Below are 24,403 nucleotides of genomic sequence, written 5' to 3' on the forward strand. Positions count from 1 at the left end.
AATTCTAATTTGACCTAAGTCTACGTAGGTTAGGTCATATATCCTATTAGTTGACATGACCTATTTTCACCATGTGTATTACTCTATATTAACAATAAATATTACTCAAGAGTTTGATTGAGATGATACGAGTCTATTACAATTTAGGTATAATTAGTCACTAAATCCCTTAACTTACTTTAATATTCCGCTTTAATCCCTTAACTAAAAAACGTTATAAATGGGTCCCTTAACTTCATTTCGGTTATCCTATTTGGTTTATTCCGTCAATTTCTTTAAAAAAAAAAGTTAAGTTCGGATAACATGGCGTGACAGTAAGACCATTAGTACAAATCTGAGTCAACATATGTAGTTAAAAATTGATACATTGTTTAAACTGCAAAAGTTTTGTTTTCGAGGAAACCATGCAGTTTAAATCGTATATCAGTTTTTAACTACATAAACTTGCTCAAATTTGTATCAATGATCTTGCTCTCATACAACTTAACGTTTTTTTTTTACAGAAATTGACGGAATAGACCAAATAGGACAACAAAAGTAAAGTTAAAGAATTGATTTGTAACATTTTTTAATTAAGAGACTAAAATGAAACATTAAATTATGTTAAGGGACTAAAACATATTAAACTTACGATTTAACCATCTATGAGTTTTAATCTAACCTTAAACTAATGGATATCCGATTTATAAAAAAATAATAAATATGAACCGCCTATAAAAGAAATATTTGGAATAACTTAATTTAATGTTTCACTTTAGTTTCTTAACTAAAAAACGTTAGAAATTAGTCCCTTAAATTCATTTATATTAGCCTTATTTGATCCTTTTTGTCAAATTCTAGCAAAAAAAAACATTAAATTATGGTGACTTCAAATTATGGTGACTTCGATGTACTACAAAGTTTGGTTTTTTTACAAAAATAACCCACTTTTTCAAGGAAAATCCAAAAATACCCCTGATTTCAAAAAAAATCCCAAAATACCCCACTTTTAAGAGGAGTCGCCAATTGAATTGGAGACTCCTCTTAAAACTTGAACGGAGGCGCCAATTGGATTGGCGCCCCTGTGTAGGTTTTTAAGAGGAGACGCCAATTCAATTGGAGACTCCTCATAAAATGCATTTTTGTGTGTTTTATGGTATAAGTGAAGGATAAATTTGATATAAGACCACTTGATATTAATAAAGTTTGGCGTTTACACAAAGAAACCTAATGGTGATGACCGGGATCACCTAACCGACCTCCAGTCCCACATCCTCTAGCTACCCTAACCCTTGGCCCTAACCCATGTTGACGATTCTGCACCGGTGTTTGATCATCTGAGGGGCCAGGAGCGTCACTACCAACTACAGGAGAAGGTCCGTTAAGGTATTCAGACAAATCGGCATAGTCTTCAGTATGCATCGATGTTGTACCGTCGTAGCTGAGCTCATGACCCATGCCAGAGAAGTTGGGATGTGGTTGACTCATGGATGGGCGACCGGGATGGTTGAAGGGAGCCATGGGTGTGAACGATGCGTCGAGGAAAGGTTGGAAAGGTTGTTGGGGTGTTTAGTAGAGATAGAGTTGTTGGATGTTTTGGTTTTGTGATGTTTGGGCTTCTTGGCTACGGTAGGAGGAGGGGCAGTTTGTGTTTTGGCTAAGGCGACTTTGGTAGGGTGATGGGGGTGGGTGCGAAGTGATGTTGGGTCTCAGGTTGATGGTCAATTTGTTGGTGGTGGTATGGGGTATGCTCTTGGTATTGGGGTTGGGTGAATGACATGTTTTGGTTGTATGTTTGTGTGTTTGTGGAACGGAAAGTTTGACGGATAGGGGGTTGTGAGTAACCGGGTTGACAATGTTGTTGGGGGTTAGATGTTGATCCTTCTGGTGTGTAAGTTGCCTGGCGTGGGTCGTATAGGTACATATCCTCGGCGATGAACTGAAAACCAACCGATCTGTACCAAGCCATATAAGTACGACTTGGTTTTTCTTCAGTTGGCATGACTGCGTCAGTTAACACATGGTCATGACGGTGCTTCCATTTGCAACACTCCGATCTTGCGAAGCTTTGCCATGGATTGAAGTTCCATTGGTCGTTAACTTTACGCATATGCCATTCTCCTAGGCTAGCTGGAGGATCTGGGATATTCTGGAGCATACCGAACTGCAGCTTCACACGATCATTGTTGTGCATCTCCACAGTTGTGAACCGTATTATCGGTGTGTATGCAGTCCATACGGCTGCGTCTTCAGCGTTGACCTCATGGTCATGATCCAAATTAAGGTATGGACGCCAAATGAATTGAAATGTAAAAGAAGATAGGATTATAATCAATGTAGAAAAAGTTAACAAAATATAACGAAATAATTAAGTTATTTTGCTTACGTCTGTCGGGCGAAGGTGATCCAACAAGTTGCGATACTGAGTAATACAATGTCTTGGACATCTGTTGTAACTCATACCACGTGCAGACCATCTACACCAAAAAGTCAAAAAAAATTAGTTAGAGGTAATAAACTTTAAAGAAGTAAGTAAAGATATAGCAATTTAAACAACTTACTTTTGTGCATACAGAAATGTGAAAGGGTTGTTATTGACCAGTGCTGGAGACGGTAGTCTTGACCAACCCCATGCTTGTAGCAAAACAGCACATCCAAAAAATGTAGATGTGTCTTTGTGTGAGTTTTTGCACAAGGAGCTATAGAGATAGGCTAGACAAGCAGATCCCCAACTGTAACTTCCTATTCTATCTACATGTCTAAGTAGAGGTAAGTACATAATATGCATGCTAGAACCACTACCTTCGGGAAATAAAAACGAGCCAATTAACAACATAATGTAACACCTAGTTTTTATTATTCGAGCATCTTCGGTAGAATGCTCATCTAAGTATAAACTATTATAGTACGACTTAAGGCGTGAGAGTAGTATACCTTGACCTCTTACATTATCATCTAACAAATCAGTCTCTAAGAGCTCCATGCAAATTGAGTTTGCATAGTTGGTTTTACCATTAACAGCCTTACCTTCAATGGGTAGTCCTAAAAGCATGTAGACGTCTTCTAACGTCACGATACACTCACCGGTTGGGAACCAATATGTGTGTGTCTCTGGTCTCCATCTTTCGCATAAAGCTATAATGAATTTTTTATCTATGGACCAAGACAAAATCTTGCTAATATGACCAAAATCGGCGAGTTCAACATAAGGTTGAATCATCGGGTCCATATGGACATATTCGTGGACCCGAGTTCGGAACCTTGATACATCCTATAAAAGAAAGAATAAATAACTTGACTAAGTTGGTATGTCAAAATAAAAGGGGGTTGGTGAAGATGAAAGATAAAAAGCTAACAAAAGAAAAAACTTACATATGTTGCGATGTTTGCAACCGTTCCTCTATGTGCTTCGCCCATTGTGAGGATAGACATTTTGTCGGGGCATTGGTGTAGATGAAACTACAAGAAGTTATTGCAGATGAAATTGTAGAAGAAGTATTGTAGAAGAAGTAGTGAGAGTGATGGCGTGGAAGAAGTGTTGATGGAGTGGATGTATTTATAGGCAAATGGATGAGAGCATGAAAAGTTGTGCTTGCATGGTGTCTCCATTTGAATTGGCGACCGTGTACAACCTTTAAGAGGGGTCGCCATTCAAATTGGTGCCTCCATAGGGACATGCATGCAAGACCTAGGTCTGATTGCTTGGTTTCGAGGTCTGAATGCATGGTGTCTCCACTTGAATTGGCGCCCATGTGCAAGGAATGAGTGGGGGCGCCAATCCATTTGGAGTGTGTGTCTGCATGTCTGACACGTGGCTGTCTTGTCTCTTGCATGCTGAACATGTCACAAGGAGTATTTTGGGAATTTCCTTGAAAAAGTGGGTTATTTTTGTAAAAAAACCACAAAGTTTGAAGTCCACATTTGTACTATAAAATAGAATTTCCATTTAACTTATTCTTAGATTAAAGTTGTTTATCTTCACTTATTTATTACTCTTAAGTAAAAACCGTACTTTATAATATAAATATTAAATTATATTTGGACCTTAAACCTTGTTATACATTTCCGTCTTAAGAGATTAAGTTATATTATTTTTTAATTTTTAATTAAAAAATTAAACTATATTTGAGATTAAAACATATATTAAACCACCATATTATTTCAAGTCAAAAAGATAAAGTAAAGTAATAACTTTTTCTTAAATAAATTTTGTAAGAGTTTTTTCTACCCAAATCCCAATCATGCAAATTAATTAATGAAATAGAAACATTACACACACTATGATAGTGTAGAGAGAGAAAGTTTGTAGAGAGAGAAAGAGGTCAAATCGAGTGGCGAAAGGTTGGGTGTCTTCTTTACAATTTTTGTGGTGGTGGTGTTAGTATTACCCTAACAGGGTTTTTTCATTTTCAGAGAGAGAAAAAAAAAATCAAAACTTGATAACTCAGATAACAATACTGAAGCTAGTTCCTTATTCCAATTCCCAGAAAAATATTAATAATCTTTCTACACTTCTTTATCTCTCTCTTACCCTTTGATTTCATGCAATTTTCATTTATGGATCCCTTTGATTTGATTCGTAAAGGTATAATTTTCCTGCTTCAGTTTTCAATTTCAGATCTTTCACTTATTAATCTCATTAAATCTTGTTTTTTTCTGTAATTTTATTCAATTTTGGTTAATTTGACTTTTGGTTATTTATTTATTTATTTAAATTTAAGATCTAGGAATTTTTGTGGCTTTCATAATTGAAGGTTTTGTTATTTGTTAGTTTTCATTTACTTTTTTGTTTACTTTCGTTTGATTTGTTTGTACTTTTTGTTTTTGTTGTTTCTATGAAATTGGGATTTGGAAATTTGGATGTTTGGATTTTTATGTAGTTACTAATACTATTCAGCTATGAATTCAATTGTGAAGTTCATCTTGGAAACTGTTTAATTACTTGTTTCTGAAAATTTTAGGGTTTTAACCTTATCCTGAAGTTTGTTTTTTACTAGTTCTGAAATTGGTTAGTGTTCTCAAGTGCATTTTTATAATCATTAGATCTGCTAAAGTTGTGTTGGAGCTCATACTTTGTTCCGCGATTGTTCAATTTAGCTTATGGGATTGATTCCTAGTTACAATTATGAAAACGGCTACTTATTTGCTTTCGGGATAATCAACTTATTTACGTCCCGTTCATACATGTTCCACTGCTCTTTTAATTCGGCAATTCTAAGTTGCGGAGCCGGATTGGATGGAATTCAATGTGGAGTTTTTTTTTTTTTCTTTTCTTTTTCATGTGTATGTATTTTGTGATATCGGATACTATTGATCTACGAGTATGATTGAATTGAATTATTCTGCAGGATTTGGATGAAGCTGTTTGGAACTTTCTTTTGCTGTTTTCAAAGTTTATCTTTGTTATAGTCATTTTGTTCATATTATAGTCTAGTTAATAATGAGTTTATCAAAGAAAGGGTCTCCGACAGACACAAAGCTGAGCTCTCCAAACAAGGCTGCTTTGAATCCAAATGCCGCAGAGTTTATTCCTTTTTCACTCAGATCATTGCCATCTGGAAGTACTAGCTCGGTAGATGCGACGACAAGGCTTACAACTTCTGGTTCTCTTGGGAAAGCAGTTTTAGATAGATCAGAATCATCTGTTTCTAATAATTCTGATGACGAGGCCCACAATTACTGGCGTTGCCAACTTCCAGATGATATCACCCCTGATTTCAAAGTCATCATGGAAGAAGAAGAGCCTCAAGGTCTTAACAACCTCTCTTTAGCAGGCTTATCCATACACGACGAAAATGAGTCCTCAATGTTTCCTTCTACTAATGGAAGTAGATATATACTAAATGAGCAGCAAGAATTATCTCAACAGCACCTTAATGGAAATACCATTGCTGATAAGTTACGGTTTTCCAATTCAACCTACCGGGAAGAACCATCTTCAGCAAACTTTTTGAATTCATTTGCAAAGCCTTGGGATAGACCAGTTGGGAATAACAATCTGCATAGCAGCGGTCAAGAGGCACTTGCTTATGATGACAATGCTAGGCATGGATTTTTAAATGATGTTTTGACTGAGAACGCTATTGTGGATGAGACTGATTTTAATCCTTTGGACTTTTTAGCTTCTCTATTCCCTGGTTTTGCGTCAGAAAGCCTTGCTGAAGTTTACTTTGCCAATGGATGTGATTTACATTTGACCATTGAGATGCTCACTCAGTTAGAGGTGGGTTTGATCTTCATTTACCAACTAACTTGTGGTTAAATTTTGGTTTTTAATAAAGCATGTTGTGATGCAATTGTTCGTTGGAAATGCTCATCTTGCGATATGTTTTAATACAATATTAAGTTTTAAAAATATGGAAGCTAAATGTATAGAGCAATACTTGTGCCTTGTTTTGCCAGGGAAGTTTCCAGTATCCCATAAATTTGTGAGATGACACCAACTCAATCCAGCTGGTTTCCTGAATCCTAAACCCTTTGCGTCATGCTAACAAGGGATCTGATAGAACTTATAAGGAGATTGGGACTATTAAAATTTTATTTGCATATTTTTGGATTTATAATCATTTCTTGTTATATGATATTGTAATGCTAGCATGTCTCAAGCTTTTCTTTTTCATTCTATGGATGTTTTTGTCACTTTCTTGAATATTTCTACTTTGAGACAAGTTCCTTTTCTGGCATACTTCTTAACTGGGGACATTTATGTTTACTATATTTACTTTTTCCTCCAAATTTGTAGATCCAAGTCGATAGTAATTTCATCCAGAACCCAAGTCCAAAGACGCTGTCATCTCCCAATTTGACTGGAATGGACTTTCCAGCACTTGCTTCAACAAACGGCCAGACTACTGCTGCAAAATATGCAGGAGATAATGTTCAACAAAGTGGCAGTCCTTACTTACCGAGTGGCAAAGACTTGCTCATGTTCAAATCTGGCTCTTCTTTTCCATCTAGAGGTGCTACTGACTTCGCTTCAGCTGTCAGGAAATTGGCTTCTCAGGATTCTGGAATATGGAAGTATGATAGAAATGGTTCTGGTGATGCTTCCACTGGATCAAGTAGGAGTTTAAATGTTCTTGCTAGTGCCTACAATGGCGGACAGGGGAGAGCTAACCTTGGGGATAGGTTTCAAAACCGTGGTTCTGGCCGGCCAGCTCCTGTCTGGCTTGAAACTGGTGACGCTGTTGGTAAATATTTATATTTATATGTTTCCATTTTGAGGCAAGTTCCTTTTATTCTGGTTTCTTTAACTAATTTGAATGACAGCAAATATGTATTCTGAATTCCGGGAGGAGGCTCGTGATCATGCACGCTTACGTAATGCATATTTTGAGCAGGTGGGTCTTTGATTCATGCTGCAGAGAAGTTGGTGGGTATTTTTATGAGAATATAGTGTGATGATTTTGGCTACACACTTCATGGTTGACTCATACCAATCTGCTTTCCCTAAATTTCTAGGCTTAATTAAGTGCTTATGTATAAGCTATTTTTATAACAAGATAAAATAAAGTCAAATTGTGTTATCATCTATAAACTGTTTCCATAACCTATCATGAAGAGTTTATGGAAATAAGTTGAAAATAGCTTATGAACATGCCATAAGTTGTTTCCGTAAGCTCTCCCAAACTGTCTCATTGGTGCTTATATCAGAAGATAAGCTCAATTAAGTCAATCCAAACAGGCTCTATTTTTTTCAACCTTAGATTTTTGCACCAGTGGAATGGAAGCTAACATTTTTGTTACTTGAGTTTCAACCACGAATCTCTACCTACTACTAGATTGGGATGAGATGTAACAAGAGGATTTTGCAGGACCTGCTCTAATTTGTGTAACTTTTATTTATTTGTTCATAATTTTAAAACAGGCACGGCAAGCTTACCTTATTGGCAATAAAGCTCTTGCAAAGGAGCTAAGTGCTAAAGGGCAACTGCATAACATGCATATGAAAGAAGCTCATGGGAAAGCTCAAGACTCTATTTACCGCCAAAGGTTTGTTGTTCCTCATTGCTATCCACTCTTCCTATCCATGCTACTATTGATCAAAGCAAAAACTGTATCATGTTATAATGAGAATGATAATATATATTTCCAACATTGTTAATGCCAGTCTAGAAAAGGAACTGGCAAGACTTTCAGTTGAGGTTCAATCAATGTTATCAAATGCCTGAATACTCAAATCAGGATGTGACTTCATGCGAGTAATTTAAATCAAATAAAAAAGTAATTTTTAACATTTATCAAATTTGAAAAACAGTATTTTTTGAATAACGGTTGGCTGTAATTGGTCAATTCAACTAGAATTTGACCATTTGAGATTGTTTTTGATTGGTCCACTGACCATCACTTTGGCTGAAATTGAATTGCTCAGACTCTCTGTTCCAGTCCATATTTAAGTTTTAAGAACACTTTATCTCACATCTACAAGACCCACAATGCTGTATGCTGTTTAACGGTACGAAGCAATGAGGAAGTAAACCCGGTGTTGTAAATATGAGATTGTTTTGATAAGTGTGTAACCACACAATACAAGACTGGGTTAGAAATACCACCAGTAGGGAGGACTGGCAACAACTATAGGCCAAGATTGATTTGGATGTAACTGGTCTATCTTTACCTAATAATATAAGACAGGACCTGTTAGTCGATTGATCTATGTAACCAAGCCTGTTGAAAATACCTGTTTGTTATTTTGGTTGGTTTTTAAGGTAACATTTAACAAACGGGTTAACAAGGGATAAAATATGGCACAAGTTATGTTTTATGTTTGTTGCTCTTAAAATTTGGGTTGAGCCTTTACAACCCTACAAAATCGGCTTTTAAGGTGAGAGATGCCTCCCACTTATGAACATATTTTTATATATCATGTCTTATCTTTATCAAATGCGGGACTCTCATCAGGCGCATATTATCTATGTAGCCTTGGTACTTCAGATTGAACGCAGGGTGTCTGATGAGCTTCAGTGTCTGACACCGACATATGTTGTTACATTCAATAATTATATTTTCTCAAAATATTATCGGTTTCGTTGTATCATTGTCGTGCTCGTGTTTGTATATGGGCTTTATAACATATTATGAACTAACAGGCAGTGCTGTTCTGTCTGCATGGCAAACGCTACCTTATGTTGGATACTGCTGTAGTCATTGTGAGTGTTGATTTTTCAGGAATCCGGTTGGTCCAGAGATGCAAGTTAATGGTAGAGGACATGAGAGAATGATAGACCTACACGGGCTCCACGTAAGTGAAGCAATTCACGTGCTGAAACACGAACTGAGTGTGCTAAGAAGCACAGCCAGAGCTGCGGAGCAGCGTTTGCAGGTTTATATCTGTGTTGGTACCGGTCATCATACCAGAGGTTCCCGCACTCCTGCAAGACTTCCGATAGCTGTACAGCGTTACCTACTCGAAGAAGAGGGTCTTGATTTCACCGAACCACAGCCAGGCCTGATCCGTGTTGTGATATATTGAGCCAAAAAAGGAGAGGTATACAAGTTTTTGACAGTGAAAATCCATGAACATAGAGATGTTGTAGTCATTCTTGTATCTGTATATGGGAAGAAATGGCAATGGCCAACTGAAAAAAAACTGGAAAAAAAATGTCTTTAGAGAGAAAAAATGAAAAAGATTTAGAAGCAAAGAGAATGGTTGTAGTAGAATTGTACCATTAAGGTCTCAATGAGGCATAGTCAGCAGGAACACCACGTTAAGTTTTTCCTTCTGTTAATTTTGTACTCTAATTTTCATTTTGTTAAATTCCTTTTTTGTTATTTTTTCTTTTTTTGATTCAGATGTAACTGATAGAACTCAATTACATGATAGAACTATTCACCTTGCCAATTAGATTCAATGCCAAACTATCTTCCAGCTCGGAACAAGGTTTTTCAAACTTGTATCATTCTCTTTGACCTTATTTATATGAGGGTGTGTCTAAAGGGGATAGCAAAGTTGTCTCTTAGGGTCAATTTTTTTAATTTGGAAAATAAAATATAGGTACTAAAAATAGTAAAAATAGAAGGAATGTTTTTTTTTACAAAGATGGAAGTGCTGGACCACATCAATAGGTTTTTTCAATCTTGCTAAGTGAAGCTATAAAATTCACTTTTTGGTCATATGCAAAGATAGAGATTCTCTTCTAAATTATCTAGTACTTGTCTACTTCAATATCTTTGCATCCGATGCATTTCTAAGGAGTTACTTTAACCTCTACTGATTTTTGGAAAGATACATTTTTTCCAATTTATCAATCCGAACAGAAAAGTCTGTTTTAAAAAATTGAATTTTTTCTTTTCACTTTTAGAAATAAGTTTTATAAAATCGTTTTTCAAACTCGTGTTTTATAGTAAAACACATGTTCAACTTATAATTGAACCTATATTTCACGAAAAGATCACCAATTGACTATAACATGAAATAAAAAGTAACATTACATGCTCAATAAAATACATAACATCAAATTATCCCGAATAAATAATATATAGTACACCGAAATTGCTCATAGGATATTGATAGATATTTAGCAAAAGTACTAAATATTGTTGCAAGTAATAAAAAATGTTCCTAGAGATTATTTTATTTTAACAAAAACAATTAAAGTGCTATAATGATAAAATTGAGTATTTTTAAGGTTTATATCGTTAAGTGAAAATTTAATAATTCAAGTGATATAATCGGTTATTACGGGAATGTAATCAGTTATAATTGTGTGAAAAAGAATATAAGTTAAAATAAGTGATTTTGGTGAGGGTAATCGATTATACATTCACAGTAACCAGTCACCACTGTTATATTTTTTAGTTTTTTGCAGCAATTGGAAGCGATTACAACTTTTGCGTAATCGATTACAAGTAGTTAATTTTTGTTTTTAGCTTATGTTACTTGTATTCCAGTCAACTGGAAATTGTATAAATACCCAAGGGGTATCCTTATCAATGTTATGCAAATGAAAATTCTCACCCACAATTAACCCCCCCCTCCCACCTCTCTCTCTCTCTCTCCTCCCATTATTAATCTTGTGATTCTAACTTCTAATATTTAGCATCAAGAGCCTGGTTCGATCCACCAAACATCTAGTGTGCAACATGAATTCTGTCTCCAACGAAAGAATCCCTGCAAACCTACCCATCCTTGATACGAAGAATTACGACAAATGGTGCAAGAAAATGAAGATGTTGTTTGGCTACCAAGATGTTCTTGAAGTGACCAAGAACGATGTGAATCCTCTCGTCGAAGGTGCAACAGATGCACATCGAGTTACACATAAGAAATAAAAGAAGAAATATTTCAAGGCGCTATTTTTAATCCATCAATGCGTTGATACAAATAACTTTGAGAAAGTTGGTGATTGAGAATCGTCGAAGCAAGCGTGGGAAATCTTAGAGAATACATATGCAGGGGCTGACAAGGCGAAGGTGGTGAGGTTACGAACTCACAAATGTCAACTTGAATTGATTCAAATGGAGGAAAAAGAGACGATCAACGATTTCACAACTAGAATCACTCGATTTGTGAACTAAGTAAAAACATACGGAGAAACGATCATAGAGCAATATGTTGTCGTGGAAATACTGCATTCTTTAATGCCAAGATTTGACAACTTGGTCGTAGCGATTGAGAAATTGAAGGATCTTGCAACGATGAGCAAAAAAGAGCTACAAAGCTCTCTTGAGACTCATGAGGAAAGGATGAAGGAGAGAAATTGTGACAAGTCAAAGACAGAGATCACTTTGCAAGCTTGTTTCAATGAGAAAGACTAGAAGTCGAAAGGAAAATGGTCCATGAAGAGTAAAGGAAATTTCCAGAATTTTGGTGGAAGAGAATTCCAAAATTATAAGAATCCGGCTTGTCAAAAGGGTGCGAGCATCTGTAGTAAAATTGGTGGTCAAAGAAATTTTAGAGGTGAAAGTAGAAAGATTGACAAAAGCAAGATGCAGTGCTTTATTTGTCAAAAGTTTGGTCATTTTGCAAGAGAGTATAATACGAATAAGAAGAAAACTCGAGTGGATGAATTCAAGGTTTCAAGACAAGAGTTTGATGATGAGAAGACACTTTTATTCATGATCAAATAAGGGGAATGCAACAACAATAGGCCGTGGGACAACACCAATAGTTTTGGAAACGCTGCAAAAGCATGTACATGCATCTTATGCCAGATTATAAATTGCTTTGAATTGCTATCAAGGAAGGTCATTTTACCCCTAAATGTATAGTCAATGGAATTTATGTTAAGAAATTCCCCATGGATTGGAGTTATAAAGAAACTAAAAATGCTTCGTATGACTTAAAATAGAGGAATATGCTAATATCTTCCTTGAACACTACCTTATATTTTTAAATTTCACATTTTAAAACATCTAAAAAAATGTGGGACGCACTTTAGGTTCTCCACGAGGGAGATGAATATTTTAAATAATTTAAAATTAACACTTTAATAGAGGAGTATGATCTCTTCCGTATGAAACCCAGAGAATCTATGGATGCAAATGAAGTTCTCCCATATATTCAACAAGTTAGAAGTGTTGTGTAAGACCGTGTTCCTAATCAAAATTGTGATAATAAAATTCTAAGGTCTATGTGCAAGTATGTAAGCCAAAAGTAATTGCCATCAAAGAATCTCAGGATCTAAAGTCACTTGATATGTAAACACTTTTTGGAAAGCTCACTTAAGTTGAACATGAGATGAAAATACTTGAAGTAAATGAAGGTGTAATGTTATATTTGTGAGCGTACTAAATTAGGGCGCCCTCACCTAAGAGTGGTATCGCATAGGTGATGATCCAAGGACTCGCCTTGGGAACTAATGACGTGTAATACTGTTAGTCAAAGGAGAATGAGTCATCCACTATCTCCTGAAGGATATGGTCAATAACTTTTCCTGATAAGGAGGGAGTGATTGTCGCCACTTAGGGTTACACAAAACCTAGGCCTAAAATGGTTCTATAAATCTTTCTTCCTCTATGGGAAAGAGACATATCATTACATCCTAAGGAATAACGTCATTAGTGCCCAAGGACTCGCCTTGGGCACTAATGACGTGTAATACTATTAGTCAAAGGAGAATGAGTCATCCAATATCTCCTGAAGGATATGGTCAATAACTTTTCCTAATAAGGAGGGAGTGATTGTCGCCACTTAGGGTTACACAAAACCTAGACCCAAAATGGTTATATAAATCTTTCTTCCTCTATGGGAAAGAGACATATCATTACATCCTAAGGCATAAAGCTTAGCTAGATCATAATTCATACTGATCACCCCTCATATACGCTTACACCTAAGCACACCATTCATCTACAGAGCCTTTCACCTCACATGAGCAGGACTCCGAAACCACCGTAAAATGCCACCATACAATATTTCTCTCCTCTGTGGGCAAGCCTTAACCACCATACAACGTAATATACCGACTAACGCCTCTAAGTCCCCATTCCTTTGTTGGCGGAACACATACACCTGTAATTTTTGACCAATACAGTGGCATCCACCGTGGGGCCCTGGTAATACTAACCGGAGCCACACCGTCTTCATCACCATCACCTTTCCCGCTGTTACCCTTGACTCCTACATCTATCCATTTTAAGATATGGTTAACAGGAGAGCTTCATCCCCTACGCCAAAAGATACCAGCAGTAACGGTGATGTCGACGCCCCTGACAAAGATGCATGCCGCCATGGACAAATTACACAGCCATAACTTGACACCGTAGGATGATGTCCATAACATCATACAACGCCAACATGAGTCTAATCCCCCATAGGATATGGAACTGTTGGATCCCTAGCCACTCTCATACGATATATAGGGGTACCTTTACCTGAGGGCTTCAAACCTCCCTCCTTAGCCAAGCTTGATAGGTGAAGCGACCCATACAAGCACGCCACCTCCATCCCTACACATATGACCATCATAAGAGCCTTCGACTCCTTGGAATGCAAGCGTTTATCTGGAACTTTTAGGGACATCACCATTTGATGGTATATGGGTTTACCCCGTGCCTCAATCAATAACTATCAGGAGCTGGTAAAGAAGCTAGTACACCGGTTTACCGTCAGCCACCACAGGAAGATGTCCACTACAAGCCTGTTTAACACGCTCCAAGGTAAATCAAAGTCATTAAGAGACTACCTCGTTCTCTTTAAAGAGGCAACCATCAGGATTGTCCCACCGAATCGAGAAATATTTATGGGCGCGTTCCAAAATGGACTCAAGGCAATGCACTTTAATGAATCCCCCACCTAGAAGTCAGCGCTTTCGTTGGTAGAAGTGGTCACCCGACTAGAGTTCTAGATAAAGGGTGAAGAGAGAAACACTAAAAAGAAGGTGCACGATGTCAAGGAGCGTGTTCCTAACTCTAAAGGCTAGCATCACCAGAAGAAGAGCAATTATATCTCGCCCATAAAGGATAAAATTGTGTTCAAAATAGTAGACAAGGTGACAAAGAACTTTACGCCCCTGAATAACCACCATGAGAAGACCTAACGTGGAGTTCTCCACCTACACAATATCCCTATACCACCCACTCCTAATGCGTAAGTGGTGTGTTATGAATCGGGAAGGTGGTGCAAGTTCCATAGAGTAAAGGGACACCATACTGAAGACTGCTACCAGTTCAAAAAGGAAATCAAGAGACTAATATACGAGGGACACCTCAAGTAATATGTGAAGGACGACTACTCCCATTCATAAGACAATTCTAATTCGCGGAGGCAAGACGATATTGGAAGCCCCTAGGCCTAACAAGGACAAATAAGTGCCTCAGAGCGAATATGGTAAAGATGCGTGCCACACGCTTAACACCATAACAAGAGGATTCATCGGGGGCGGGGAAACCAACTAAGCTTTCGTTTATGTTAGTTTATTGAGTTTTCTCATCAATTGCACATCTTTGAATTGAGTTTTGAATCGATTCATTTTTAGAATGCACAGTTCAATTGGTTGTATTTTAGTTTGATCATGATGTTTTAAGTTGCTTGAGTTAATGGAACAAGAACCATATGTGATATTGGTTTAATTTATATGGGAAGTGAAATCTCAAACTATTTTGAAAAACTTGAAAATTAAGATTTATTGTGTGTGACTCAAGTCACTCACAATCCATGACTAGAGCCAAATCAAACAGAGAAGAACAAGATTTTTTGGCGTATGTGATTTGAATCATAATTTACACATGATTCAAATCATGCAACACTATGACTCGAATCACACACCTCATATTAGCAATTGTCCAGTTTGATTCGAATTACAACTTCTACATGACCCGAATCATAATGATTTCTATGTTTTCCATTTTTGGCTCAGCCCAATTTGATTCGAATCAAGGTTTATACATGACTCGAATCATGAGATTTCATGACTCGAATCAAACTTACAACTGACTCGAATCATAAGAAAATGGGTAACTTTTCTTTATGAGATCTTGTTTCACTCTACTTACTCATTTGACTCAAACGATGAAATGTTTTGGACTCAAATCTACCTAACTTTTTCCATCTATTTTTGTGCTTAATCTCAAGCACATATAAATTCATTTTTTCATTTCATTTTCAACACATCTCACATAACTGATAACATATTCAAAGTGATTTTGTGAGAATCAACAACCTCCATTTTGAAAACTCAAAATCTCTTGCAAACAAAATTTCTTTCATCTTAGGCCTCTTATTTAGATTCAAATCTTGATTATGGATATCTTTAATTGTTGAGGGAGACGTGTCTCGAAACTAACCATTCTTGAAGAGTTTGTTAACATTTTCAGGAAGCTTGCAAGATTATGGTTGTTGTGGTTGGTATTGACAAATTCCAGTGAAAAAAAGGAGGTGCTTCTCTCCAGTTATATCAGATTAGTGAAGCTGGAAGATTCAAGAAGAGAGAATCAAGCACTATTGCAAAATATACCTTTGGTTACATTATATTACTACGGTCATTCAGTCCACCGTTGTAATATCTCAAATCGGAAGCGCATGATTTTTTATTTTATTTTATTAGACGACATTTCATTACGGTTATGTGAAACAACCGTGGTGATAAATTAAGTGTTACAAGCTTCAAATCCCAACAACAACATTTTTTCATTTTCCTATTAAAAAAGTGTGTGTCCCTTAAATTCATAAGTTAAACAAAAATTAAAAAATATTTAACTACGATTCTATTTATCCCCCGTGGTAACATGTTATGTATTTCACTACACTTATTCATATTAACCATGGTGAAAGGCTTTCCTGTCACTTAAAAAAACATATTCTTTATTTCTTTCATAACATGCCCTAAGAGAACCTGACAACGACGATAGTGAACTATTCATCTTCACCATCTTCATTCACTTGGAAGGAAAATCTTCACCATCTTCATTTTGTGTTCACCATCTTAATTTTGTGTTCACTCTCTTTATTCATTTGGTACTAAAATCTTCACCATCTTCATTTTGTATTCACCATCTTCGAAGTATGATACGTTACTTTTCATGATTGATGTTCATTGCTTTTATTCTTTTTTTGTTAATTTTATCGTTACTTTTCATGGCTGATTTTCATTGCTTTCATTGTATTTTTGAAACCTTATGTTCATATTGTTCCTGGTTCATATTTCATTGTGTTTTTTTTGTTAATATATTATTGTGATGGATATGCTTATGCTTTAGGTTTAATGTTATACTATTGTTATGAGTATGCTTTAGGTTTAGGTTTTGGTGTGCCATTCATATTATTATTTTGATATAAATTTTAGAATTTATTATGGATCATATTTGGAAGGAAGATGATAGATTAGGTATAGTATATGAGCAAAAAGTTATTGAATTCCTTGAATATGCTGAACAAAGTCTTCCTGAGAATGATGGTGTATTTTATTGTCCTTGTGTTATTTGTGGGAATATCAATAGAGGTACAAAATAAGAAATATTCTATCACCTATGTTGTGATGGTATATGTCAAAATTATACTATATGGATGTGGTACAGTGAAATGGATAAAAAGAGAAACACGACGTCATAAATTCACGAAGCTGATGAAGATGAAGATATGGATGATCGACTAGAAGATATGTTCCGTGATATTGCAGAATCTTATTTTAGGAAAGTCCATATTTAGGATACTTTATATAGTGATAATGACACCCCTTTATATAAGGGGTGCACAAGTCTTACACGATTGTCTACGGTGTTAAAACTGTTTAATCTGAAGGCAACAAATGGATGGTCGGATAAAAGTTTCACGAAATTACTTGATTTGCTGAAACAAATGCTACCAGAAGATAATAATTTACTGGATTGTTGTTATGATGCCAATAATATATTGTGTCCAATGGGTTTGAAGTATATCAAAATACATGTATGCCCTAATGATTGCATATTATACAGGAAAAAGTATGAAAATTTGGATCAATGTCCGTAATATGGTGTGTCGCATTATAAGTTGAAGGACAACAATGATGATGACATTGCCAATGTTAGTAGAAAGCCTCCTCATGCTAAAATGTTATGGTACTTGCCAATAATTTCAAGATTCAAGAGACTTTTTACTAATGCAAATGATGCAAATAATATTAGATGACATGCAGATGAAAGAAAATATGATAGAAACATTCGCCATGTAGCTGATTCTTTGTAATGGAAGAAAATTGATTCATTGTTTCTAGATTTTGGCATTGAGCCAAGAAACCTTATGCTTGGGCTTGTCACCGATGGAATGAACCACTTTGGTAATCTGAGTACTAACCATTCTTCATGGCATGTTCTTCTCACAATTTACAACCTATCTCCTTGGTTGTGCATGAAGTGCAAGTATATGTTGTTAAGTATGATGATTTATGGACCACAACAACCTGGAAACGATGTAGATATTTATCTAAGTACATTAATTGAAGATTTAAAAATTTTGTGGGAGGAAGGAGTTGAAGTTGATGATGCATATTCTAGTGAAAAGTTTAAGATGCGTGCAATGTTATTCTGCACAATCAACGACTTTCCTGCATATGGTAATTTGACTGGATATAGTGTTAAAGGACATAAAATGTGTCCTATATGCGAATCTAACACCTGTTATCACCAACTTGAGTTTGGAAAAAATACAGTTTACCTTGGACATCATACATTTCTAAAACCTGGTCATTCTTATCGTAGATTACAGAAGGCTTTTAATGTAGAGTAGTAGTTTGATATGGCTCCTGAACCTTTAATCGAGGATGAAGTTTATCAATGACAGAAACACATTAATGTTGTATTTGGAAAGAGAGAAAAAAGAAAAAGGGGCAGTTGAGAAAAATATATGGAAAAAGAGGTCTATGTTCTTTGATCTTTCATATTGGTCAAGTCTCGATGTAAGATATTGTCTTGATGTATACACATGTGTGATACTTTGATTGGAACACTCCTAAGCATTCCAGAAAAGACTAAAGATAGTAAGAATTCCCGTCTTGATATGGAGGCGATGGGTATACGAAAACAGTTGGCTCTAGTAGAATTAGGAAAAAATAACTTATCTGTCTCCGACATGTCACACTCTATCTAAAAAGGAAAATAATTTTTTTTGAAAGTGTTTGCATGGTATAAAAGTTTCCCAAGGTTACTCATTAAACATAAAAAAACTTGTATCAATGAAATATCTCAAGTTAATTGGTTTAAAATCTCATGATTGTCATGTTTTCATGTAACAACCTCTACTAGTGGCTATCCGTGGCATCTTACCAAAAAATGTGAGAGTAACTACAACCTGTTTGTGCTTATTCTTCAATGCTATATGTAATAAATTTTTTGATTTCAAAAAATTAGATGAATTAGAAGATGAGACTTCCATAATCTTGTGTCAATCGGAGATGTATTTTCCTCCATCATTTTTTAACATTATGATTCACTTACTTGTTCATCTAGTCAGATAAATCAGATTTCGTGGTCTAGTTTATTTAAGTTGGATGCATCCAATAGAGAGATACATGAAGATATTTAAGGGTTATACGAAGAATCATCACTGATCGAAAGTTTCGATTGTTGAAAGGTACATCACAGAAGAAGCTGTTGAGTTTTGTACAAACTATTTATCGGAAGTAGAGTCTAAAGAAATTCCAAAGTCTCGTCATGTTGACAGCTATGAGGGTAGAGGTACTCAAGGTTTAAATGTTAAGTCAATGACTCAAAATGTAGTTCTTCAAGAATATTTCTATATATTGGATAATCTTGATGAAGTTCAACCTTACATAGCTACTCACAAAACACTTATGAAGAAAAAAAATCCCCGAATGAGTGACAAGTTGTTGTAGACAGAGCATAACAAGAAATTCATAAATTGGTTTAATGAAGAAATATATAATGATGATAGTACATCCGAGACAATTAAATGGTTATCGTACATGCCAAAATTTAATGTGATAACTTGGACTGTATACAACATTGGTCTTTTTTCCTTTTATACAAAATCAAAAGAGGATCGTAGTACAATGCAAGGTAGTGGGGTTATGGTTGAGGTCAAATCCATGTATTTCTCTAGTTCGAAAGATAAGAATCTTATATTGACATCTAGAGCGTTTTATGGTGTCATTGAAGAGATTTGGGAGATTGATTATGTTATTTTCAAAGTGCCTTTATTTAAATATAAGTGGGTTTCCAATAATAATGATGTACAAACTAATGACTTATGATTCACCCGGGTTGACTTTGACAAGGAAACTTATATGACTGAACCATTCATCATGACTTCTCAAGCAAAACAAATTTTCTATGTGACTGACCCTTCAGACATATCGGGGAGATGGTCAATCATTATCCAAGGAAAATATATTCCTCATAGTGATGAAAGTTTTGATATTCCTTTCTCTCCTTCTTACACAACACAAGTTCCTACATCATATGATGAAGTTGATAGAAATGACGTGCATGCTATTTGTAATGATCATAAATAAGGTACATGGGAAACACTACGCCAAACAAGACCTTAGACAGCGCTTTTTTTAGCCTTAGACAGCGCTTTAAAGCGCTGTCTAAGCCTCCGCTGCTAAAGGTTTAGACAGCGCTTGTTTAAATCTTAAAAGCGCTGTCTAAGCCCCCCCCCCCCCTTAGACAGCGCTTTGGCCAAAAGCGCTTTCTAAGACCCTCCTATTTTAATTTTTTTAGGTATACCTTAGACAGCGCTTTTGGCAAAAGCGCTATCTAAAGGGGGGGGCTTAGACAGCGCTTTTCAAAAAGCGCTGTCTAAGCCCCCCTATTTTAATTTTTTTAGGTATACCTTAGACAGCGCTTTTGTAAAAAGCGCTGTCTAAGGGGGGGATTAGAAAGTGAGAAAATGCTGTACACAATAATAGATGACATTAATGGCCAGTTCAGGAAGAGGTTTTCATCTTTTTGGATTATTTTGTCGTCGTCATTACTTATGTTTCCAGTTTCTAAAGCTTCAGCATCATCAATAGACTCATTGCTTAGAGGGTGGTTGTGAAGTGTTTCCTACAGTGATGCAGGAATTTTGTGATCAAATGCTTATACATGTTTAACAAACTATGAAGTTGCTTACTCATACCGGAAGCCAGATGCATGCAATTGCTACCACAAATGCAAAAGCTGATACTGACAAGGAAGGCAAGAAATATGGAAACCTGCATGGTTTATGTTTTGACAATTAAAATAATCACATCAACAATAAGGATCGAAGGAAAAGCTGAATTGTTAGAACTTTATGATACTAAAAATCAAGTAAAATCCACTTACTTATCCCAAAATGAGTCTTTTGGAAATAGATGAGGGTATTTCACTGCTGGCTGCAATGTAAATTTCACACAGTATTAGCGAAACGAATAAAAGTGTCTTCAATTAAAATAGCTATGAAGCATCAAGTACCTGAGCCAAATAACCTCCCAATGCTGGTCCAATTACTATGAGAATCTATGTACAACCTATATTTGGTGACCACAAAAGCACTTAAAAACAGGGAGTCAGCCAGAAAACAACTTAATATGACTTGTGATCTGCTCACGACATATCGGAGAATGTAATATCTCTAATAAAATTCTCTTTAATTCGTTCAACATTTTTGCGCTCTTCTATAAGCTCTTGTTTTACTGCTTCAACTTCTCTTGTGGCGATTCGTGCCGTCTCGTGACTCCGGTTAGATTCTAGTGTAAGATACTGAATATCTTTATGCTGTTCTTGTAGTTCTTTCTTCAGCTTAGTACATTCACTCTTGCAAGGATGAATTAAGTCAAATATAAGAACCTAATACAAGAAATCCGGAAGGAAAAAAAAAGTAACTATAACATACCTCTACCATTTGTATATGTTTTTCAAACTTTTTCTTCTCTGCAATGTAATCCTGTGCTGCAATCTATGTGGTAATTGAATTAACCAACAAGAATTCATACAACAGAACTATAGAATTTTCAACAATAGAATACTTAGTCTCATCCAAAACCTGCAAGTGGTTTAGTCTCTCTTGTAAACCTTGTATCACAATGCAAGCTTTCTTCTCAGCATTTGTAATTGACTCATTTTCATTTCTCAACACAGACAACTATAAGAAGAAACAAACAAGTAAATGCTGTCATGAAGTTCTCAATTGATTCAATTGCTGAAGCGCAAGTTATTATGTGATAAACTACTTGTTTTTCAGATTCTTCCTTGAAACTTCGAAATCTTTCTCTAGCGAAACTCGCTCGCTTCTTCCACTCGTCACGCTCTGACCGAAGTTCGGAATTCTCTTTCCTAACATTAACAACCGAAAGCAAATACTAAGTTTTATGTTTTTATACAAGCAACAAGACATACTAAACATACAGAACAAATTAAAAAAAATACCTAGACTTTACTAGTTCATCTTCAAGGTGTTTCTCCCATTGAGTTTTATGCACTTGTGGTTCCTTAGTAGTAGTAACTGAGAGATTGGAGTTGTAAATAATACAACACAATTAAGAAATTTTAGAAAATATTTTGAATTAAGGACAAGTATTAAAAGAAAGATGAAGGAACCAGGATGAAGCTCCAAATAGAGTGGCCTAGGTGAATGAATATTCTCTTTCTCTTCATTTGAATTCTTGAGCAATTCAACCTACAAAGAAAGAGTTAAAATATATTCAAATTCAGTAGCGACGCACTGTAGTTTTTATTATAGTTTGAGAATGGAAATGAAATATTGATGTTGGCATGAAGGAGTAAAGTTACATTTCCAGTAGGTGTTTCTGGTTGAGCTGAATTGACATCTCCTGCAATGCAATTATATTTATGCCATCTCCAGTTGGTAATCAAACACTTTGTAGAGCTGAAATGTTAATGAAAGTTTAACAGATATATGTAATAATGAAAACATTAGTAATAATAAGTAAGAAACAGTAACTAACTAACCAGTATCTGACAGATTTGCATCGTGAACATTTGGTGGTACTTGGTCTACCACATTGTTCACACCCAACATCTAGATGCTATTGTACAAAATATTCAGAACCTTAATTTACAAACTAAATAATTTTGTATGACCACGCTCAAAAAACCAATGCTAAAAAAACATTGACATTAACACTAATATAGCTTACCATGGTACTCTATATCGCGATAAGAGTGCTTCCGGCTTCCAATTTCAGACTCGCAAGTGAATAAGAGTGCTTCCAGCTTCCAATTTCAGACACACGCAAGTTCCGCGACCAACAATGCAAAGGACTAATAATTATCTTTTTTCAAGGTCAGTATTCTTCTGCATTTCAGATTAGTGAGCAAAACATAACTTCGTGGTAGACTAAAACACCGTCAGTATTCTCCTGCATTTCAGATTAATGAGCAAAGCATAACTTCGTGGTACACCAAAACACGTCATTGATATCATTGTGCATTTTCCAATATCTCGTCTTCATGGTTGCCAATATCATCTGCAGGCTAATAAGAGAAATACACAAATAATGCAGTTACCAAAATGTAATCATAATGAAAATGTCATACACATCCAACACCAATGCTTACCTGCCATATTTCCAATAGCTGCCAAAACAGATAACCAACAATCATAACCAAGCAAAACAGCTTCCCTGCCCACACTCCACATACGAGATATCTAAAGAAAAGAGAAAATCAGCAATGGTAAAAATAGCACCTCATTCACCTACTACTTGTTTTACTGGCCTATCAACAACTCTCTACTACATGTTGTCATTGTGTCCAAATTGAACCTATGATGTTTAGAGTGTACCGTGAGAGACGCTCTAATAGATTTTGATTGGAACACTTCAAAGCACGGTCATACACAATTTCAGTCCTTTTGGCAACATCGTTCCAATCGTAGAGCTCCCTCATCTACAGAGAACACGTAAACAAAAAAGAACTAGTTTACCCACCAAATGTGTTAGAAAAGAAGATTTGAACAATAAACTCACTCGATTATGCATATCTTGTGGATCAATTTTTGGCCAATGAAATCTGCAGTTTGTACCAATGTCTTCAAACTGTCATCCTACCATGAAATCCAAGTTGTTCAACTAAGTAGTTAATGAAACAAACCTGTTACATAGACAGATGGTACAATAATATTCCCACCAAGCTTAACTCTTCCACTTTCATCTTCCAAAACAAGATAATCATCTTTGTCCACAAAGTTATGCGGCTTGACAAGCGGGACAACCGATCTCTGCACATCATTAGCAAAGAAACTCAGCACTGTGCCATACCATTGTCCTATTTTTTACTTACAAAACCCACTATTGCCAATCGCAGAAAATAGCAATTTGTTCAATTACTCACTACGAAAACTGATATAGCGCCCAATGTAACTAATATTTGGAAACATTTAGTACCAAACAGCTTATCACAGAACAGCAGTGATTTGTTCAACTCCCACAACATTATAGTCGTTGCTACTCAACAACCCTAAAAAACAAAATTTACATAAAAACAACAACCACACCCCTCCAACAAAAAAAAAATAGAAACCCGGAACCACAGTACCTCTTTAGAATACTCATCAAGTATGCAAGGTTTCAATTTCATGTTTTTAAACAGTGTCCCAACAACAACACACTCCTTGCCCTCTTCCAGTCCCAACACCGTGCACACTGTCCGAATCACCAGAAACTCAATCAATTAACAAAATTTCAAGTAATCAAACATAAAAAGTTATCAAATTTAAAAGTCAGTATTGATTTAAAGCAAAACCCTAAGTTGATAAAAATATAGAAAATAAAAAGTACGAACCAGGAGAATTAGGTTTCCATTGGGAAACAAGGGAATACAAGAGAGTTCTCATCAAGCGAAGACGAGCGAAGTAAATTTGACTGTATTGCTGTCCACGATACATCTCTTTCCCAATTTCGAACGTTTCATCCTGCACCAAAATCGAATTAGCGTATTTTCACAGTTCACAACACAAAGACGATGAGAGAGAGGGGAAGCACTGAACCAGAGATTCATAGGAGCATTGCACTCTCTCCATTGTCATGGCTTGGCGGGAAAAGTGTATTCGTGTTCGCTG

At 35.9% G+C, this 24,403-nt stretch overlaps 3 protein-coding genes across 3 annotated transcripts; 1 reads left to right on the forward strand and 2 right to left on the reverse strand.

The window, feature by feature from the left end:
- The first annotated feature begins 4,229 nt into the window (after positions 1-4,229).
- LOC127093891 (polyadenylate-binding protein-interacting protein 7) lies at positions 4,230-9,750 on the forward strand. Its single transcript, XM_051032787.1, has 6 exons — positions 4,230-4,564; positions 5,328-6,202; positions 6,722-7,169; positions 7,249-7,319; positions 7,847-7,971; positions 9,148-9,750. Exons 2-6 carry the CDS (start codon positions 5,420-5,422, stop codon positions 9,449-9,451), a joined length of 1,731 nt encoding a protein of 576 aa, XP_050888744.1. The 5' UTR covers positions 4,230-4,564; positions 5,328-5,419; the 3' UTR covers positions 9,452-9,750.
- Positions 9,751-21,445: 11,695 nt separating this feature from the next.
- On the reverse strand, positions 21,446-22,484 carry LOC127093766 (uncharacterized). The gene is made up of 6 exons (XM_051032669.1): positions 22,455-22,484; positions 22,294-22,370; positions 22,114-22,210; positions 21,922-22,000; positions 21,751-21,826; positions 21,446-21,657 (listed from the first exon to the last, which is right to left on the reverse strand). The coding sequence occupies exons 1-6, from the start codon at positions 22,482-22,484 to the stop codon at positions 21,447-21,449; spliced, it is 570 nt and encodes a 189-aa protein (XP_050888626.1). The 3' UTR covers position 21,446.
- A 280-nt stretch (positions 22,485-22,764) lies between these two features.
- On the reverse strand, positions 22,765-24,382 carry LOC127093767 (DNA polymerase delta small subunit). Its single transcript, XM_051032670.1, has 8 exons — positions 24,332-24,382; positions 24,127-24,256; positions 23,881-23,987; positions 23,437-23,563; positions 23,313-23,326; positions 23,129-23,232; positions 22,903-22,993; positions 22,765-22,818 (listed from the first exon to the last, which is right to left on the reverse strand). The coding sequence occupies exons 1-8, from the start codon at positions 24,368-24,370 to the stop codon at positions 22,765-22,767; spliced, it is 666 nt and encodes a 221-aa protein (XP_050888627.1). The 5' UTR covers positions 24,371-24,382.
- Positions 24,383-24,403: the final 21 nt, after the last annotated feature.

The sequence above is a fragment of the Lathyrus oleraceus genome, chromosome 6, assembly GCF_024323335.1.
Source record: "Lathyrus oleraceus cultivar Zhongwan6 chromosome 6, CAAS_Psat_ZW6_1.0, whole genome shotgun sequence".
NCBI classification, from domain to species: domain Eukaryota; kingdom Viridiplantae; phylum Streptophyta; class Magnoliopsida; order Fabales; family Fabaceae; genus Lathyrus; species Lathyrus oleraceus.

Bases quoted from the DNA above. Each gene is read 5' to 3' on its own strand.
- LOC127093891 (XM_051032787.1), top strand. From the start codon at position 5,420: ATGAGTTTATCAAAGAAAGGGTCTCCGACAGACACAAAGCTGAGCTCT. The intron at 6,203-6,721 runs GTGGGTTTGATC...CCAAATTTGTAG, and splicing joins AGATGCTCACTCAGTTAGAG to ATCCAAGTCGATAGTAATTT. The intron at 7,972-9,147 runs GTTTGTTGTTCC...TTGATTTTTCAG, and splicing joins GACTCTATTTACCGCCAAAG to GAATCCGGTTGGTCCAGAGA.
- LOC127093767 (XM_051032670.1), bottom strand. From the start codon at position 24,370: ATGACAATGGAGAGAGTGCAATGCTCCTATGAATCTCTG. The intron at 24,257-24,331 runs GTTCAGTGCTTC...ATTTTGGTGCAG, and splicing joins AATGCTCCTATGAATCTCTG to GATGAAACGTTCGAAATTGG. The intron at 23,564-23,880 runs GTACTGTGGTTC...AATGATGTGCAG, and splicing joins TTGATGAGTATTCTAAAGAG to AGATCGGTTGTCCCGCTTGT.
- LOC127093766 (XM_051032669.1), bottom strand. From the start codon at position 22,484: ATGGTAAGCTATATTAGTGTTAATGTCAAT. The intron at 22,371-22,454 runs GTTTTTTTAGCA...TTTGTACAATAG, and splicing joins ATATTAGTGTTAATGTCAAT to CATCTAGATGTTGGGTGTGA. The intron at 22,001-22,113 runs GTAACTTTACTC...CTTTCTTTGTAG, and splicing joins CAGAAACACCTACTGGAAAT to GTTGAATTGCTCAAGAATTC.